The sequence below is a fragment of the Rhinopithecus bieti genome, unplaced genomic scaffold (genome assembly GCF_001698545.2).
Source record: "Rhinopithecus bieti isolate Rb0 unplaced genomic scaffold, ASM169854v2 scaffold_83126, whole genome shotgun sequence".
Lineage (NCBI taxonomy): Eukaryota > Metazoa > Chordata > Mammalia > Primates > Cercopithecidae > Rhinopithecus > Rhinopithecus bieti.
Genome location: NW_016830431.1, coordinates 370,846 through 391,325, shown reverse-complemented (window position 1 = coordinate 391,325; position 20,480 = coordinate 370,846). Strand labels below are relative to the sequence as shown.

The 20,480-nt window shown below is 42.7% G+C and overlaps 3 protein-coding genes across 7 annotated transcripts in view; 1 reads left to right on the top strand and 2 right to left on the bottom strand.

Moving 5' to 3' along the window:
• Positions 1-11,084, bottom strand: part of LMLN (leishmanolysin like peptidase) — a 42,327-nt gene extending 31,243 nt beyond the window's left edge. Inside the window, exon 1 of the mRNA XM_017865485.1 lies at positions 10,793-11,084. Coding sequence (XP_017720974.1) covers positions 10,793-11,011 — 219 coding nt within the window. The 5' untranslated portion in view covers positions 11,012-11,084. The remainder of the gene's footprint in view (positions 1-10,792) is intronic.
• An 11-nt stretch (positions 11,085-11,095) lies between these two features.
• DRC9 (dynein regulatory complex subunit 9) overlaps positions 11,096-20,480 on the top strand; it is a 68,537-nt gene continuing 59,152 nt past the window's right edge. The window contains exons 1-2 of one of the 3 annotated variants that reach the window (XM_017865488.1): positions 11,096-11,211; positions 11,313-11,387. The gene's annotated coding sequence lies outside the window, so the exon portion shown is untranslated. The other 2 variants (XM_017865489.1, XM_017865487.1) reach the window with 2 other exon arrangements.
• On the bottom strand, positions 15,224-20,426 carry RPL35A (ribosomal protein L35a). Of its 3 annotated transcripts, none has more exons than XM_017865494.1 (5): positions 20,199-20,426; positions 19,442-19,484; positions 19,104-19,256; positions 16,920-17,064; positions 15,224-15,328 (listed from the first exon to the last, which is right to left on the bottom strand). In XM_017865494.1, exons 1-5 carry the CDS (start codon positions 20,266-20,268, stop codon positions 15,305-15,307), a joined length of 435 nt encoding a protein of 144 aa, XP_017720983.1. In that variant the 5' UTR covers positions 20,269-20,426; the 3' UTR covers positions 15,224-15,304. The 3 variants fall into 3 exon arrangements, with proteins under 3 accessions (XP_017720983.1, XP_017720984.1, XP_017720985.1); XM_017865495.1 differs by having other exon boundaries at positions 20,150-20,221; XM_017865496.1 differs by having other exon boundaries at positions 20,154-20,215.

The window sequence follows — 20,480 nt, the reverse complement described above, 5'->3', positions numbered from 1 at the left end:
CATGTGGAACTGTAAACCTCTTTCCTTTATAAACTACCCAGTCTCAGGTAGTATCTTTATAGCAGTGTGAGAACAGATTAATACAACATTATGTATAGGAAGGAAAGAGAAGTACGAATGGCACCAACTTTCGATCAAGAACAATAAAGAACAGAAGACAATGAAATAAACAGTAAAGGGCTAAAAAAAAGAAATTCAACACAGAAGTCTATATCCAATGAAACTACCCGTCAAAAATGAAGAGGAAACAAAGACATTTCCGATAAATCTGAGAAAATTCATCACCAGCAGACCTACACTACAAGAAATGCTAAAGGAAGTTCTTCGTGGGAATGGCAATAACACTAAAGGGTAACTTGCTTCTGTAGGAAGGAATAAAAACTACTGGAAATGGTAAATATGTGAATAGATATAAAAGACTATCGTGCAGAAGAGTCAACATAGCAGGTCAGAGATTGCTCTCTGTAGGAATGCCTGCTTGCAAGGTTGACCTTTTGCTGGCATCTGGAAGTGTAAACACTTTCCTACACTGATCTAAAACTTCACTAGGTTATAAGGATGGCTCTTTGTGTCTACACTATTTGCAGAAACAATATGGTTTACGCTGAACATTTACTTGCTTCTGGAGTCTGAAATTTCAGTGGCTGAAATTTTGTCTACATGACCAGCCTCCAATAAAAACCCTGAACTCTAAGAATCAGGTAATCTTCCCTGGTAGACCACACTTTGTGCACGCTGTCACAACTCACTGCTGAAGGAATTAAGCAGGTCCTAAGTGAGTCTACTAGGAGAGGACTCTTGGAAGTTTCTGCCTAATTTCCTCTAGTCATTGTCCCATGATCCTTTTCCCTTTGCTGATTTTACTTTATATGCTTTCAGCGTAATAAATCTCAGTTGTGAGTATGACTACAAGCTGAGTCTAGTGAGGCCACCGAGCAATCACCAAACCTGGAGTGGTCTTGGGAACCCTCAACACAATTATACACACTTCTTTTCTTCTTTTAATTTCTTTGGAGACAAATAAATATTTAAAGCAAAAATTGTAAAATTTTTAATTGTGAAGTTTATTTTTTATTTTTTAAATTTATTTATTTTGGATTTTTTTGAGACAGTCTCTCTCTGTCATCCAGGCTGGAGTGCAGTGGTGCAATCTCGGCTCACTGCAACCTCCACCTCCTGGGTTCAAGCGATTCTCCTGCCTCAGCCTCCTGAGTAGCTGGGATTAACAGGCACCTGCCACCATGCCCAGCTAATTTTTGTACTTTTGTAATTTTAGTAGAGACAGGGTTTCACCATGTTGGCCAGGCTGGTCTTGAATTCCTGACCTCAGGTGACCCACCAGCCTCGGCCTCCCAAAGTGCTGTGATTACAGGCATGAGCCACTGTGCTGGCCTAATTGTGAGGTTTATAATATATAAAGAAGTAATATATGAATATATTATATTTACAATATTATATTACAACAATAGCAAAATGAATAAAATTATGCTGTAGAAAGTTTCTTATATTTAACATGACTATTTAAGTAGATATCATAAGTACACTACATACATTGTAATCACTGGAGCAAACACTCAATATTTTGTATTATACATTCTGCTCAAGTGTGTGTGGGACATTCACCTAGTTAGATCATATTTTGGGCCATAAAACAAACTTTAAGACATAAAAGAACTGGTAAAAAGGATGTTCTCTATCAATAACAAAATTCAACTATAATGCAATTTCAGAACAAAATCTGGGAAATCCCCAAATTATTTCTGAAAAATCAAACAACAAACTTATAAATAACCCTTAGTTAGGAGAGAAAATTACAAGGGAAATTAGAAAATAGTTACGGCTAAATGAAAATAAAATTACAACAAGTTAATATTTGTGGGATACAGCTAAAGTAGTACGTATTTAGAGGAAACTGATAGCTTTAAATGTTTATTTTAGAAAAAAAGATCTCAAATTCATTATCTAAGGTTCCACCTTAAGATAATAAGAAAAGGAAAATTAAACTCAAAGAAAGCACTGAGGCTGGCATGGTGGCTCATTCCTATAATCCCAGCACTTTGGGAGGCTAAGATGAGAGGACTGCTTGAGCTCAGGAGTTCAAGGCTGTAGTGAGCAGTGATCATGCCATTGCACTTCAACCTAGGCGACACAGTGAGACCCTATCTCAAAAAAAAAAAAAAAAAAAGACAGAGAGAATATAAACTATCAATGTCAGAAACTACAGAGAAGATATCACTACAGACTTTCCAGCCATTTAGACATGATCATAAAGGAATGTTATGAAAAACTTCATGTCCATAAATTTGACAACTTAAAGTGAAATTCTTTGAGAGACATAACTTAATAAAACACTGTCAAGAAGAAATAACCTGAATAGTCCAATACCAAAGTATATGAGTTCATAGTTTATGACTTTCAAAAAAGAAAATTCCAGATTGAGACGGCTTAATTAGTGAATTCTACTAAACATTTAAGGAAGAAACAACATTGATTCTACAGAAACTCTTCCTGAAAATAGAAGAAAATGGGACAAGTCCCAAGTCATGCTATGAGATCAGCATTATTCTGATACCAAACCTGTGTTGCAGGAAGTCAGGGACCCCAAATGGAGGCACCAGCTGAAGCCACAGCAGAGGAACATAAATTGTGAGTATCTCATTTTAATATGGACACATGCCAGTTCCCAAAATTAATACTTTTATAATTTCTTACACCTGTCTTTACTGCAATCTCTGAACATAAATTATGAAGATTTCATGGACATTTATCAGTTCCCAAATAATACTCTTATAATTTCTTTTTTCTGAGACGGAGTCTCACTCTGTCACACAGGCTGGAGTGCAATGGCATGATCTCGGCTCACTGCAAGCTCCACCTCCTGGGTTTACACCATTCTCCTGCCTCAGCCTCCCGAGTAGCTGGGACTATAGGCACCTGCCACCACACCCAGCTGTATTTTTTTTGTATTTTTAGTAGAGACAGGGTTTCACCATGTTAGCCAGGATGGTTTCAATCTCCTGACCTTGTGATCTGCCCGCCTCAGCCTCCCAAACTGCTAGGATTACAGGCATGAGCCACCACCCCATCCTACTCTTATAACTTCTTATTCCTGTTTTACTTTAATCTCTTAATCCTGTTATCTTCATAAGCTGAGGATATATGTCACCTCAGGACCACTGTGATAATTGTATCTAACTGTATAAATTGATTGTAAAACATGTGTTTTTGAACAATATGAAATCAGTGCACCTTGAAAAAGAACAGAATAACAGCGATTTTAGGGAACAAGGGAAGACAACCACAAGGTCTGACTGCCTATGGGGTGGGGCAGAATACAGTCATATTTTTCTTCTTGCAGACAGCCTATAAATGCATGTGTAAGTAGGGAAGATATCACTGAATTATTTTCCTAGCAAGGAATATTTAAGACCCTGGGAAAGGAATGCACTCCTGGAGGGAGGTCTATAAACAGCCGCTCTGGGAGTGTCTGTCTTAAGCGATTGAGATAAGGACTGAAATACGCCCTGGTCTCCTGCAGTACGCTCAGGGTTATTAGGGTGGGGAAAAAATCCCACCCTGGTGAATATGAGGTCAGACCGGTTCTCTGCTCTCGAACCTTGTTTTCTGTTAAGATGTTTATCAAGACAATACGTGCACAATCACAGACCCTCATCAGTAATTCTAATTTTGCCCTTGCCTTGTGATCTTTGCTTTGCCCTTTGCCTTGTGATCTTTACTGGCCTCAGAAGCATGTGATCTTTGTTCTCCTTTTTGCCCTTTGACGCATGTGATCTTTGTGACCTACTTCCTGTTCGTACATCCCCTCCCCTTTTAAAGTCCTTAATAAAAACCTGCTGGTTTTGTGGCTCAGGTGGGCATCACAGTCCTACCAATATGTGATGTCACCCCTGGAGGCCCAGCTGTAAAATTCCTCTCTTTGTACTCTTTATTTCTCAGCCAGCTGACACTTAGGGAAAACAGAAAGAACCTACTTTGAAATATTGGGGGCAGATTCCCCTGATAAACCTGAAGTTATTATTACAGAGGAAAAGAAAACTACAGACCAATATCCTTGCAAGTAGTTGGTAAAAAACACAAATATAAAATGTAAAAAATAAAATTAAAAAAACTACAGACCAATATCCCTTATTAATATAGATGTAAATGTTCAATGGCTCACACTTATTATCCCAGAGCTTTGAGAGGCCAAGGTAGGAAGACTCCTTGAGCCCAGTGGTTCCAGACCAGACTGGGAAACACAGCAAGACCCCATATCCACTAAACATAAAAATAAATGAACCAGGTGTGGTGGCTCTCACCTGTAATCCTAGCTAACTGGGAGGCTGAGGCAGGAGGATGGCTTAAGCGAAGTCATTTAAGACTGTATAGTGAGCTATGATTGTGCCACTATACTCCAGCCTGGATGACAGAGTAACATCCTGTCTCTAAAAAAATAAAAATATATAGATGTAAAATCATCAACAAAATATTAGCAATTCAAACCCAGCAAAATATAAAAAGGGTAATAAATCATCACCAAGTGAGGTTCATCTCAAGAATGCAAGGCTGATTTGATATTCAAAAAAATCAATCAATGTAACTCATAATATAACCAGAGTAAAGAAGAAAAGCCACATGATTGTATCAACTGGTGCAGGAAAGATAGTTAACAAAATTCAACATCCATCCATGATTTTTTTTAAAAACTCTCAGCAAACTAGGTATAGAAGGGAATTTTCTTAATTTTATAAAGCATACATACCCAAAAACTCCACAATTAATATTTTTAATAGTGGAAGGCAATGTTTTCCCTCTAAGATCAGAAACAAGACAAGGATGTCTACTCTTCCCACTCTTATTCAACATCATGCCCCAGACATGTGTGATAATATTAACATTAAAGATGTAATAGGCCGGGCGTGGTCGCTCACACCTATAATCCCAACACTTTGGGAGGCCGAGGTGGGTGGATCACTTGAGGTCAGGAGTTTGAGTCCAGCCTGGCCAACATGGCGAAACCTGTCTCTACTAAAAATACAAAAATTAGCCAGGCTTGGTGGCGGGTGCCTGTAATCCCAGCTAGTCTGGAGGCTGAGGCAGGAGAATTCCTTAAACCCAGGAGGCGGAGGTTGCAGTGAGCTGAGACTGTGCCACTGCACTCTAGCCTGGGCGATGGAGAGAGACTCTGTCTCAAAAATAAAAACATGCAATAAACAAAAGATATATATTGTAATGCCTAAAATGCACAAGCACACATGCATACACACAGGTAAATGTAAGAAAATGAAAAGATACACATGTAAGCTTGAACCACAAGCAAGCTAAATACACCTATTTTCTCCTGTATTAATAGAGTCATTATTAGGCTGGAGCACAGTGGTGCAAACCTGGCTCACTGCAGCCTTCACCTCCTGGGCTCAAGTGATCCCCCCACCTCAGCCCCCACAAGTAGGTGGGACTACAGGTGCACAACACCACACCCAGCTAATTTCTGTATTTTTTATAGACACAGGGTTTCACTAAGTTGCCCAGGCTGGTCTTGAACTCCTGAGCTCAAGTGATTTGCCACCCTGGCCTCCAGAAGTGCTGGAATTATAGGCATGGGTGACTGTACCTGGCCAGTAATTTTTAATAGAGAAAATCTAAAGTAAAGTATCAATCACCTCACCTTATTAACATGTATAGAAACCTATATTCAGTAAGTACAGAATAGGCCAGGTACAGTGGCTCATATCTGTAATCCCAGCACTTTGGGAGGCCAAGGCAGGAGGACTGCTTGAGTCCAGGGGCTCGAGACCAGCCCAGGCAACATACTGAGATCCCATCTCTAAAACAATAAAATAAAATAAAAATAACTATAGAATATATATTCTTTATAAGTACATGTGAAAAATTAAACAGGATAGATCATATTCTAAACCATAAATAAAATAATCTCGGCCAGGTGCAGTGGCTCACGCTTGTAATCCCCACACTTTGGGAGGCTGAAGCAGGAGGATTGCTTCAAACTGGGAGTTCAAGACCAACCTGGGCAATATAGCAAGACTCTGTCTCTACAAAAATAAAAACAAAAAATTAGCCAGGTGTGGTGGCATGTGCCTGAAGTTCTAGCTACTCATAAGGTTGAGGCAGGGAGATTGTCTGAATACAGGAGTTTGAGATAGCAGTGAGCTATGATCATATCACTGCACTCCAGCCTGGGTGACAGAGGGACATGTTGTCTCTTTTTTTTTTTTTTTTTTTTGAGATGGAGTTCCGCTCTTGTCGCCCAGGCTAAAGTGCAGTGGCACAATTTTGGCTCACTACAACCTCCACCTCCTGAATTCAAGCAATTCTCCTGCCTCAGCCTCCAGAGTAGCTAGGATTAAAAGTGCCTGCCACCATGCCTGGCTAATTTTTGTATTTTTAGTAGAAACAGGTCTCGCCATGTTGGCCAAGTTTTGTCTCAAACTCCTGACCTCAGATGATCCACCCGTCTTGGTCTTCCAAACTGCTGGGATTACAGGCATGAGCCACTGCACCCAACCGAGACCTTGTCTCTTAAAAAACTTTTTGAGGCCGGGTGTGGTGGCTCACGCCTGTAATCCCTTTGGGAGGCTGAAGCAGGCGGATTATGAGGTCAAGAGATCGAGACCATCCTGGCCAACATGGTGAAACCCCATCTCCACTAAAAATACAAAAATTAGCCAGGTGTGGGGGCAGATGCCTGTAATCCCAGCTACTCAGGAGGCCGAGGCAGGAGAATCGCTTGAATCCGGGAGGCAGAGGTTGCAGTGAGCTGAGATTGCACCACTGCTCTCCAGTCTGGGCAACAGAGCAAGACTTTGTCTCAAAATAAAACAAAAAACAAAAAAAAACAAAAAATTTTAACCTAAATGATAATTAAAATGCAAAGTGTCAAAATTTGTGAAGAGCGGATAAAGTTGTACTTAGAAATTTATATCTTTGAATGTTGACATTAGAAGGAAAAAAAGGTTAAAAAAACAGTGATCTAAGTTTCCACCTAACAATATGAGCAAACTAAATCCACAATAAGTAGAAAGAGGAAATAACAAAGAACAGAAAACAATGAAATAGAAACAAACATTAAAGAAAATTACCAAAGCCAACATGACCAAGTTTATCCCAAAACTGCAATGTTGATTTCCTACTAGAAAAAGCAATGTAATCTACCACAGAACAGTTCATAAAGGGAGAAACTATATGATTATCTCAATAATTATCAGAAAAAAAAAAAAAGCATGTGACAAAATTTGTCCCCATTCAGGATAAAAACCCTCAGGAAACCAGAAACCAAAGGGAGCTTTCTCAGTCTGATAAAGGGAACTATAAAAAAATGTACAGTTAACATCATACTTAATGGTCAAGGACTGGTCCTAAGATCAGGAACAAACAGCAAGGAGGTGTGCTATCTCACTTTTGCTCAGCCTGGAACTGGATGTCCTCACCAGAGCAATAAGGGGGAAAAAATACATAAATGACACAAAACTACAACAACAAAAATTGTTCCTATTTATAGTTAATACATTGCTAACATCAAAAATTGTAAGGGAGGAAACCCTACTAGAATAAATAAATTCAGCTAGGTCTCAGAAGACAAAGTTAATATACAAAAATTATTTTTACATACTAGCAGTGTATTTTTACATACTAGCAGCAAACAATTGGAAAACTTTAACCATAATTCCACTAACAATGGCATCAAAAAATAAGACTCAGGAAAACATTTAACAAAAAACATGCAAGATCCAGTTGGGCATGGTGGCTCATGCCTGTAATCCTGGCACTTTGGGAGGTCGAGGCAGGAGGATCGCCTGAGGCCAGGAGTTCGAGACCCGCCTAGACTCTGTCTCTACAAAAAATAAAAAATTAGCCAGGTGTGGTGGCACATACCTGCAGTCCCAGCTACTTGGGAGATTAAGGCAGAAGGATCATTTGAGCCCAGGAGTTCAAGCCTGCTTGTGAACTATGATTCTGCCACTGCACTCCAGCCTGAGTGACAGAGCAAGACTCTGTCTCAAAACAAAAACAAAAACAAAAAAAGAGAAAAGAAAATGGAAGAAAAAATGCAAGATCTATACATTGCTGAGAGAAATCATGCATCACCTCAATAAATGGAGAAACATATATTATGTTCATGGATTGAAAGACTTGATACCGTTCGATGTCAATTATCTCCAAATGATCTATAGAGTAAATGCAATCTGAATCACAAACCCATCAGGCTTTTTTGAAGAAACTGAGAAGCTGACTCTAAAATTTATATGGATCTCTCTTTGAGCCTCCCCCTGCTAAAAAATAAATAAATTTATATGGAAATATAAAAGCCTTAAAATAGCCAAAATCATTTTGAAAAGGAAGAACAAAGCAAGAAGGCTTACAATACTGTCTGATTTAAATATTTATTACTGAGGTACATAAAGCAACTGAATACCCATATGGGGCAAAAAAAAAAAAAAAAAAAGATCTTGATCCCCTATGTCACATCATATATAAAAATTAATTTGAGATGAATCGTAACCCTAAAAGTGAAGGCTTCTAGAACACAGGAGAATATTTTTATGACCTGGGGTATTTAAAGATTTCTTAGAAAGGACATCTATTGGTGAGAATATGCAGCAACCATAACTAATATTTTGTTGATGGGGGTGTAAAATGGTAGAGTATTTTGGAGAAAGGGTTAGTATTTTTTATAAACATTCACCTACCCTTTGACTCAGTAATTTCACCCCTAGGTATTTATCCAAGAACAATGAAAATATACATCCACAAAAATTACATACGAGAATATTGACAGCAGCTTTATTTATAATAGCTAAAATCTGGAAGCGACCAAAATACCCATCTTTGCACAAGATAACGGAAAAACAAATTGTGATATAGGCATTCAGTGGAATACTCAGCAATTCAAAGGAATAAATTACTATCACATACAACACAAATCTCACAGACATAATGCTGAGCAAGATGCCAAATACAGAGGAGTACATACCATATAATTCCATTCATATACACGAAGCTCTAGAATTGGCCAAACTAATCTAGTATGTTTTTAAAAATTAGAAAACTAGTTGCCTGAGGTGGACAGGTGACTGGCACAGGACAGGAGGGAATGTTCTGGAGATGCGGGAATGTTCTATGTTGTGATGGGTTGTATGCTTTATGTGAATGTGCATGGATACATTTGAGGCATTTCAATATATGTAAATTTTACCAAAAAACTTTTCAAAAGAACAGTAACTCAAGTAGGGGGGTTCGGGAATGGCTGAAAGTATATGAAACAAGAATGGCAGAACCTTCAAGCTAGGTGTTAAAGCTAGGTGATGGGTCCATCGGGGTTCATTATTCTGATGTTGTTTGTACCGGCGTAATAAAAGGTAAAAACAAAACTTACAAGTTTTAGTTGAGAACAAGTTAAAACGTAAACTGTTTTGGAGCTCTCCACCACCACCAAAAACAAAAAAGTTACTGTTAATTCCCAGAAGCATTGAACAGAGGTGTAGTCATTAGCATAACTACAGTGAACACTGTAGTTCCTGCCTATACTCTTGTGTCCACGTTAAAGCAAGGAGAATGGTGAGGACGACTGGTACTTACATACTCTATGAGGAACCAGGGAAACGTATTAGGGACCAAGACTCTTTCTCTTATTTTAATCCAAATTAAAAGAGAGAAGTACAGGGTTCTGTGGGAAATTTTTTTTAAAGAATTGAGCCAAAATGCAGTGTCATGATAAAAGTTGCAAAAAAGCTATAAACTCCGAAGTTAATATTTTGGCTCACTTGGTTATGAAGAGTATGCATGTAACATTTTGGGAAATTACCGTAAAAATGAGTGTCTTTAGATTTCTGGACTGAACTGAACGTGTGTGTATCAGCATGCAGCCCTGCCCCCAGGTAATGTCCCTCCTTTTCTCGAGGAATATGGATTATCGTGGACCCACCTCTGACCTAAATGCTGTGAAGGAATCAAAGTATGAAACACAAACCTCATCCCACGGAACCTTACAATTTAACTGCAAAGGCAAGATACGCCTGAAAAAATAAGCCATTACCACATAGCAGTACTTGGTTAAATGCCAGGAGGGAGTACAGATACGATACACTTTTTAATGAAAAGAATATTCCGCTGTGGGGGTTTCGGCAGGCTGCCTTGAGGTTGGGGAACTTGAAATGAGACAAAGTATTTAAGCAGGGAGAAAAACGGGACGGGAGGCCGGCAGGTACTTCCAGAGCAGAGGAACCGGGTAAAGCAAACAAAGTGACGACACAACGTAAAAAGAAACCTGAAGTGTGTCTCCAGTGAGCCCCCAACATCCCTCCAACGCCTCTGTCTGGCTCTCCGTTCAATGTCTTCCCGAAACTTCAGGTCAGCGGTTCCTAAAGTGGTCCCCGGACAAGCATACATCACCAACCAGCTGGGAACGTAAACTGTCAACTCTGGGGACTCATCCCAGACCCACTGAGTCACTAAGTGGGGGACTGGGGGCGGCAATCTGTGTTGGACCGTGTGCGTCGGGTGACTGTGATGCACGCTCAAGTTTGAAAAGCACTCCTCGAGGGCTACTGCTAAGCACAACCCTCCGCACAGAAGTGATACTGTTCTGAGCGCCTAACAGCCAACTTGCAGGGTGTAGGGAGCTGAGAGCGGGTCCCAGGCCTGTAAGAGTTCAGGCTCTGCCCCGATTTCGCTTTCTCATCCAGGACACCTTCTCCCAGTCACTACCTCCTACGCCTGCTCCTTCTGGACGACTTTACCCTGAGAGGGCCCGCTCCCGCCCCTGTCGCCCTACCTCAGTGTCAGAGGGGACGTGGTGCCGGCAGGGAGGGGAACTGCCCAAGGAGACGGGAGTAGATGTGGCGCTGGCCCGGAGCCCGCCCAACAGGAGTAAAACGCTTCGGACCCACATAGACCCGCTCCAGCGCCACCGGCTCCGGCCCGGGCCTGAGCCTGAGTAACCCGCTCCTCCTCCCCACTCGGCCGCCATCTTCGGGCCGAGCGTCGTTACCATGGAGCGCGTGACGCCTCTGCGCCCGCGCCGGCCCCGCCCCTCGCCGCTCGGGGCAGACGGAGGCCCCCGCCGGAGGAAAGGTGCTTTCCGATTGGACAGCGTCACCCGCTGGAAGTTCGCGGCAGAAGATGAGGGCGGTGATCACGTCCATCGCGTCTCGTTGCGCGAAGCCGGCCAATAAATGCTGTTTGGAGGCCCACGTGAGTGGGGCTGTGGGAGGAAGTAGGGTGCGAGGGCGTTGGCCGTGTGTGGGTGTCTGAGGCAGTTTTCCAGTTCTTTCATTTACCAAAGTGATATGCAGCGACTAGGTGCCAGGTGTTTAGACGGACATACAACCCTCTGCAGAATCTTTCAGTGTAGTCCTCTGTAGGAAAAGGTGAGTGGAATACTTTCATTTACTTATCCTGAGTCGCCAACTGTAGGCGCTTTACTTAACTAAGGCCATTTCCTATAAAAATCAATGATACACCCTTTACTATTTTACTCAACTCCATCTTTTAGTTTCCAACCAAGAATTGCCACTGCACCTGAGATAAGGGAGATCCTGGGAGCCGTGAGGAACTATACAAAATGGGAAACTGGGACAAATCCCAGTGGCTCATGACGTTAAGAAGTAAAACTACGAACTCAAAACACTGAGCTGGAAGTCATGCAACGGGAGTTGAATAAGTAAACTACTATACTGGGAAATGAAGGGGTAGGAAAGAAGGAAAACTTCAAGTTACAAACTGGGTGGAGATTACGGACTCAGATATGAGGATGGGGTGGTGTCTTAAGTATTACCATTTTACAAGTAAATAGTCACTAAATAATGTGTGTATCATCCCACAACTAGTGGAAGGTGGGATTCCAAACCACATTTGTAACTTAGGAAACGTGCCCTTTCCACTACAGTACCACAAATAAACTGCTGTTGTGAATAGAATGGAACCAGTCATCCTAAGCTCCTGGCTGTTACAATAGTGTTATGCTGAGGAAAGGCTGTTTTTTTTTTATTTTTGAGACAGAGTTTCACTCGTCGCCCAGGCTGGAGTGCAGTGGCGCAATCTTGGCTCACTGCAAGCTCCGTCTCCTGGATTCACGCCATTCTCCTGCCTCTGCCTCCCGAGTAGCCGGAATTACAAGCGCACGCCACCACTCCCGACTTTCTGTGTTTTTAGTAGAGACGTAGTTTCACCACGTTGGCCAGGCTGGTCTCAACCTCATGACCTCAGGTGATCCGCCCGCCTCCGCCTCCCAAAGTGTTTGGGATTACAGCCGTGAGCCACTGCGCCCAGCCGGGAGGCAAAGCTGTTTCAATGGCATCGTGAACAAAATACCAGCCACGCAAGCCCTTTCCTGTAAACCACGGGACTTTGGCAACGGTGACTTAAGTACTTTTGACTTAATCTCGGTATGGCAGCAGAAAAAAATTGTAAATTTATTATTTACAAATGCTGCATCATCTCGGTAAGGAAGAGCATGTATTTGCTCGAGTCTCATTTGCCATTGCACGTGAGTTACTCGAGTTACCCTAAAGTCTCAACCTTTTGTTTTCCCCGCTTTGCTCAGATGCCTACCACTTACTGTGTAAGCACCTCCATTCCTCTCATCTGTTCTACTCAGAATACCATTCACTTCTCCATATGTCTAACCCAGACCTGAAATACCCATCGGTCTTCATGGATATGTCGGTTAACAAATTCAACTTCCTCAAATTCAACTTTTGCTCCTCCCACAAAACCATCCCCTGGTTCCCCAACTTTGTAAATGCACCATTACCTATCCAGCCCCCATAGCCAGAAACATGTTAGAATCTTAGCCATTTGAGACTGAAAAGCCCACCTGATTTTCCCTTGTTTATACTGGGCTGCCACTGGGATGTAAAATATTAATCTGAGCTGTACATGGTGGCTCACATCTGTAATCCCAGTACTTTAGGAGAACAAGGCAGGGGGATCACTTGAGGCCAGGAATTAAGAGACCAGCCTGGGACCCCGAAAAAAAAATTTAAATGGACGTGGGTGGCATGCACATGTAGTCCCAGATTCTCTGGAGGTTGTGTGCAGAGGATTGCCTGAGCCCAGAAGTTCAAGGGTGCAGTGAACTATGATCACACCACTGCACTGCAGGCTGGGCAACAGAAACCCTGTCTCAAATCAGTAAATTTTAAAACTTCCTGTGAATCAAGTTCTTCAGTGACATTGTTATTACACACAAGAACAATCATAAGATCCTCAGTACAAGAGACGTCTTATGTGGCATTTCTTAGTTTTCTGGACTTTCCAGTCAGCTACTTGTGTTCCTAAAATCTTCCTGCCATTTCCTCTGAGATGCCTCCGTATTTCTTCTACACTTGATAGTTTTTATGTAGCCAGTATACCCACATGCCTCTATCCCTGAATACCCCAAGAGTACTGATCACATCTATTTAACTGGCACAATGAACACAATAGGTACTTTTAGCTTATATTGGCCTTTTGGAGTGGGTGTCCAAGATCAGCACTTCCTCCCGCTGACTGCGTAATTCCCAAGTTCAATTTCATCAGCATTCTAATACACAACTTCCAACTTTTGACTATGAAAAAAGTATGGCTTACTTCTGGTGAATACAGCATCAACGCAGTTTGCTTTAAGACCACAATCCTAATAAATGAGTCTGGCAGAGCATTAATAAAAGCCCCTGTCCATGAAACATGGGACTCCAACAATGGCAGTTTTTGCCTATGTTCCACCATTGGACTGACCGAACCTTTCTTACAACTGCTAATGTGACAGAGGAACCTCTAGGGGAGGAGGACTTCTTGCTTTCTCTTGGGTCAGTGCATCTCACTACCCTCTTTGTAGGTTAGCAGATTTGTAACAGGATGGTTACTAGGAGGAAGGGGAAGCGGAAAAGCTGGGACAGTATTCCCACTCTTTTCCCTTACTGCAAACATTTTCCTTCTCAGACCAAATAACACAACAGCCAGTGTGCTCTTCCCACCCAGTCCTTTCTTTCATCCTCTTTCCCTAATGCATTTCCAGCATGTTAATTCTTTTGCAGCATAGACAAGAGAACCCATACACGTTTCAAAACTGCAAAAGGGATTAGGGGGCAAACTCCCAGTTTCTTGTTGACATTTTCAGTGCAATTTAAGGATCTGTTAATTTAAAAAACTACCTGTGCTTTAGACATCAATAACCCTCGGGTGGGGTTGGGGGGGGGAAGGACTGTTACTGCATAATTAGAAATCTACAACCTGGGCAACATAGTGAGGCCCATCTCCACAAATAACTAAGTTAACTGGGTGTGGCTGCACATGCCTGTGGCCCCAGCTATTCAGGAGGCTGAGGCAGGTTTGCCCGAGCCCAGGAGGTGGAGGTTGCAGTAAGCTGTAATCATGCCACTGCACTCCAGCCCGACCAACAAAACGACCTTATCTCAAAAAAAAAAAAAAAAAAAAAACTACAACCATACTGCAAAACTGATGCCTTAGCTGTTTTATTTTAGCATATTCCCAAGAAATCTAAAATATTTGGGAGGCCTGCTTACTTCCTTAAAGTGCAATCTTGCACTATACCAGATTAAAACATGAAGCCAAAGAAAGCTGCCACCTTTCCGTGCACTATTCCCAACCTCCATATACCTACCATAGGATTGCTTTTTATGAGTGGAGTAATATGGCTCAATTCTATTTTAATATACTGGAATGCTTTGTCTAGTCACAATTCCCAAGAGCTTCTCATCCCAGTCTATCCAAATGAACTGCCAAAGCCCATCAATATAATCTCCATTCAAATTTTAAGTTTCCCAATCTGTACTGAACAAATGCATAGTATTACAAAGCATTTGGCAGGGTGTGGTGGCTCACACCTCTAATCCCAGCACTTCAGGAGGCCAAGGAGGGAGGACCCCTTGAGCCCAGGAGTTTGAAGCCAGCATGGGCAAGAGTCAGACCCCCTCTACAAAAAATTTAAAAATGAGCCAGACATGGTGGCATGAGCCTGCGGTCCCAACTACTTCAAAGGCCAAGGGAGGATTGCTTGAGCCTTTGAATGTGAGGCTGCAGTGAGCACCACTACACTCCAGCACGAGCAACAGAGCAAGACTCTGTCAAAGATACTCGAATTAAAACCCACTCCCTTCTAAATCTCTGAACTCGCCCTGTAATTTTCATCACATGTCTCTGATCTCCTTGTACTCCAAAAATGCCGGGCAACCTCTATCATTTTAAGCATGTAGCAAATCAATTTAAGGTAATAAATTCTTTAATCCACTTAACAAAAATACAAGAACACAAATCCACGTTTATTTATTGATTTTTCGTTAGTTTAAATCCTTGAGGGGTACAGCATCTGTGGGGAAAAAAGAACACAAAACATTGGGTGAATGTTACATATAAGTCTACAAATCAAGAAGCGTAATATGGATACATCTCTGAAAGGCAACCAATTACATGTTCTAGTAGAAAGGAGAGTTTTTATAGCTTTCAATCTCTATGTGAACATACCTTAAGAACCAGCACTCTTAAAAAAACATATACTGGTCGGGTGCTGTTGCTCAAGCCTGTAATCCCATCACTCTGGGAGGCCCAGGCAGGCGGATCCCAAGGTCAAGAGATCAAGACCATTCTAGCCAACATGGTGAAACCCTGTCTCTACTAAAAAATACACAAATTAGCTGGGCGTGGTGGTGCATGCCTGTAGTCTCAGCTAGTCAGGAGGCTGAAGCAGGAGAATCGCTTCAACCTGGGAGCTTGCAGTGAATCAAGATCCCGCCACTGTACTCCAGCCTGGCGACAGAGTGAGTGAGACTCCAGTCTCAGAAAAAAAAAAAAAGAAAGAAAAACATGTACTGAAGATACATTTAATTTTGCTTCTTCTAAAGACAGAGGAAAAGCCTCCTCTGTTGATAAACCCCAACGAACCACTTAGCAGGGTTCAACAGTACCCCCCTGGCCCCAAGAATACATGGTATGCATATATTCTTGATCCCAAGAATATACAGTCTACATTCCAAAATGGATCCTGAAGAAAAAGTAGGAACTATTTGAGAAAAATTACAAGAGAAAATTGAGAAAAATTTAAACTCCAAGGATGGCACCAAAGACCTGAGACCTAGGAACATGAGCGTCTGTTTTCTTCATGTACAAAACAAAGCTACTAACACCTGTTCTAACAAGACTGACATGATGGAAATGGCAAAATATTAACAATTATGCCAGGAGTAACTACTGAATTGTCGCTTTCTAGCAATTACTTCAGTGCCCAATAAATATCTTCACCAGAAAACTATTTATTCAAGGCTGGCTGTGGTGGCTCAAGCATGTAATTCCAGCACTCTGGGAGGCCAAGATGGGCAGATCACTTGGGCTCAGGAGTTCAAGACCAGCCCGGGCAACATGGACAAACCCTATCATTGCAAAAATACAAAAAATTATCTGGGCACGGTGGCATACACCTGTAATTCCAGCTACTCAGGAGGCTGAGGCACGAGAATCACTTGAACTTTGGAGGCAAAGGTCAGGAGCAAGCTGAGATCATGCCACTACACTCCAGCCTGCGTGACAAAGTGAGACCTTGTCTCAAAAACAACAGAACAAAACAAAAACCCCAAAAATTAGCTGGGTGTGGTGGCACATGCCTATGGTCCCAGCTACTTGGGGGGCTGTGGGATTGTTTGAGCCCAGGAGGTTGAGGCTGCAGTGAGCTATGATTATGCCACTGCACCCCAGCCTGGGTGACAACAACAACAACAAAAAAACAAAACACCAAACACCTATTCTTTCAATTACTATTTCTCCCCAGCATTCTGCAATACACAAATTTTGCAGCGTAATTTACTGGCGTCAATTTCACAACCACACAAGTCCTCAGAAGTCAAAGCGCAACACCTTGACCTCAGTCTGATTCATCAGACATCCGTTTTGCTAAAAACCATACTCACCACTCGGATTCTGTGTCCAATGGCCTTCGCAGGAAGATTGCTTCGGAATTTGGCACGAACCATGCCACTGTTTCCATGGGCCCGAGTTACCTTTCCCCAGATGACTCTGGTTTTATTTGGTTTGCCGCCTGGAGTCACTGTGTTGCTGATTTTAAAAAGGGAAAGAAGAGGAATACAGGCCAATATAGTTGGATACAAATTCAAGGTGACCTCTAGACGAGTGGCTCCACCCTGGTTACCCACTTCATCACCTGAGAAACTTTAAATGCCTGGAACACCATTCAACAGATACTTATCGAATACCTACTGTATGCCAGACCCTTCTGTAAAACACAGCAGCTATAAAACAAAAATCCCTTTCAAAACCGTTAACCAAGTGTAAGGAAATACATACGTCAGATGATAACGGAGGCAATACTGAAAAAAACAGCAAAAGGACAGGTGTGAGGATGTTTGTGTGTACAGAAAGGAGGAATTACCTGCCATTTTAAATAGCCAAGGAAGGTCTCACCGAGGTGACAATGGAACACAGACTGGAAAGGAGGGGGAGAAGCGCCATGAAGTGATCAGGGGATGACTAGCGCAGGCACTGGGGCCAAGCAAGGTGTGTCCTGACCGGAGGAAAAGACTGAAGACACCAAGGGGTTAATCCCAGCTGAGATAAGAGAATTATGGAGCCCTTAATGACGGGCTTTTATTGAATGAGAGAAACCACTGAGGTTCCAGCAATGTACAAAGGATGCAACTTTATATGTATTTCCTTTAAAGACCACAGGGTTGTCTTGTCACCCAGGCTGCAGTACAGTGGCCGAATCATAGCTCACTGCAGCCTCTACCTACTGCCATCAAGCAATCCTCCCACCTAGGCCTCTCAAATGCTGGGACTACAGGTGTGAGCCACTGAACCTGACTTAAAATTTATTCTTGGCTGTAGAAGAAAAGGTGGGGCAATGATTAAAACCCTTTCCCAGAGATTTTAATTGGCTTGGAGTGGGTGAAGAAAATAGGATTTGCTCTTGTTGTCCAGGCTAAAGTGCAATGGCACAATGGCTCACGCCTGTAATCCCAGCACTTTGGGAGGCCGAGGCGGGTGGATCACAAGGTCAGGAGTTCAAGAACAGTCTGGCCAAAATGGTGAAACCCTGTTTCTACTAAATATACAAAAATTAGCCGGGTGTGGTGGCAGGCACCTGTAATCCCAGCTACTCGGGAGGCTAAGGCAGGAGAATCACTTGAACCCGGGAGGTGGAGGTTGTGGTGAGCCGATAAGCTGATATCATGCCACTGCACCTGGGTGACACAGTGAGACTCTGTCTCAAAAAAAAAAAAAAAAAAAACCCGTATTTTAAGGCATTAACAAAATGCATTAGGCGTCAAGTGTTCTAAAAATCCTTAAATTCTAGCAAAAGGAGCCGAGAAAAACAATTAGAAACCTTAAAAGGATCACAATATAAGGAATTAGCTCCTTTATTGTTTTCAAGTGCAAAAGGTACCTAAATCCAACACCACCTACAGAAGTAACGTCCTTCTAAGACTCCCCATTAAGTTCCTTAATGATGCAAAATAGAAGCCATAGCAATACCTATCCAGCCTGGCCAACATGGGGGAACCCATTCTCTAGTAAAGATACAAAAATTAGCTGGGCATGGTGGTGCACCCCTGTAAGCCCAGCTACTCAGGAGGCTGAGGCAGGAGAATCGCTTGAGCCAGGAGGCAGAGGATCCAGTGAGGCCACTGAATTCCAACCTGGGCAACAGAGCGAGACTCTTGTCACAAAAACAAAAAAACCAATACCAAGTACTTCAGCCAAATATTTTATTATTTCAATAGGATAATGAGGCCAGGCACAGTGGCTCAAGCCTGTAATCTCAGCACTTTGGGAGGCCGAGGTGGGTAGATCACCTGAGGTCAGGAGTTTGAGACCAGCCTGGCCAACATGGCAATACACTGTCTCTACTAATGATACAAAAAGTAGCCGGGCGTGGTGGCCGGCGCCTGTAATCCCAGCTACTCGGGAGGCTGAGGCAGGAGAATTGCTTGAACCCGGGAGGCGGAGGTTTCGGTGAGGGAGACCAAGTCACTGCACTCCAGCCTGGGCAACAGAGCAAGACTCCGTTATATAAAAAAGAAAATGAGGCAGATCCCAAAATAAAAACCCAAAACCTACCAGTGTCATAAACTTACTTCTTTGCTTTGTATACATAAGCGCATCTCTTGCCCAAATAGAATTCTGTTTCATCTCGGGCATAAACACCTTCAATTTTAAGAAGAGCTGTGTGCTCCCTTTGGTTCCGGAGACCCCGCTTATAGCCGGCAAAAATGGCCTTGGACCACAGCCTAAGACAGAAAAGATACACAACATGAAACATAAGCTTCAGAAAACCGATTTGACTTGTAATAACCCCCACCCAAAAGTTACTCAGAGCAAACATCTAAGTTTTTTCTTGCCAATTTTAAGCTCGCATTTAAACGTTCACGTCTAACACACAAAAACAAAGAGCAACCATATTTAAAACGCGTACCTTCCAGACATAGTTCCTTTTAGAAGTCCCGTTCCCAGCAGACCTTAAAACAAACAAAAAGATTCAGTTTAAAACCAAGCCACGCAAGTTTCCCACCTCGTCCCCTCTCGTTTAAGCCCCGAAGGCAAATTCCTTTTGGATGGGAGTTTCCCGTAGGAGTACGGGGACAATTATGCCAGAACATCCACATGAAACGCAGGCTCCGGCAAGACATTCAAACCTCAGAGAACAGCTGGTATCTAAGCAAACTTCAGAATGAAGACAAAACGAAGGGACAAGAGTCACAAAAATGACTCTTAGAAAAGCCTGAGGAAATGCATGCCATTATCAGGAAGCAACACTCAGGAAAAGAAATGAAGACTTCTCAGAGACTCCCACCTAAGACTTAGGCATCGGCTGGGTCTCGGAGAAAAGCTGAGGGAAGAGACTGGTCAGACAAGCAAAGGGAGGTTTGGACTGGGAGGAAACGGAAAAACCCTAGCCGAAAGGAAGCACTGCCTCATGGACAAAATCATCATTTCACTCCGCTCAGGCCCAGGAATTTAACTCGGATAACCCGGGCAGCCGTTCTCCGGGCGTCAGGGGACCAAGCACCATCGGCCCAACATCTGCTCCATCCTGTTCTCCTTCTTCTTGAAACCCATAGAAATCAATGGCTGGCAGAGACTCCGATACACACCGGCGACTCGCCAAGATATAGGAACAAACCTACTCCGGTTATTTGCCCCCAAATTTCAGCAGCAGGCGCTTCTCTCACCTCCACAGGCGCCAAGATGGCGGGAAGAGAAAGACAAGGCCCCGCCGCGTGGCCTTGTGGGATTAAACATCTCTCGACCCCGCCCTCAATTTAGGCATCTTCTCCAAACGCCAGAAAAGCAGTCCTCGGAAATCGCTTTCGCACTGAAATAAGCCACATTCAAGAGCACTCTTACAATTATTTTCTTAAGTCCTTTCATCTTGGTAGGCTGCAAAATGTATTACTTGGGAACAGGGGTAGGCAAAAATGGTAGCCAGCTAAATCCGCCAAAGCTGTGCGTTG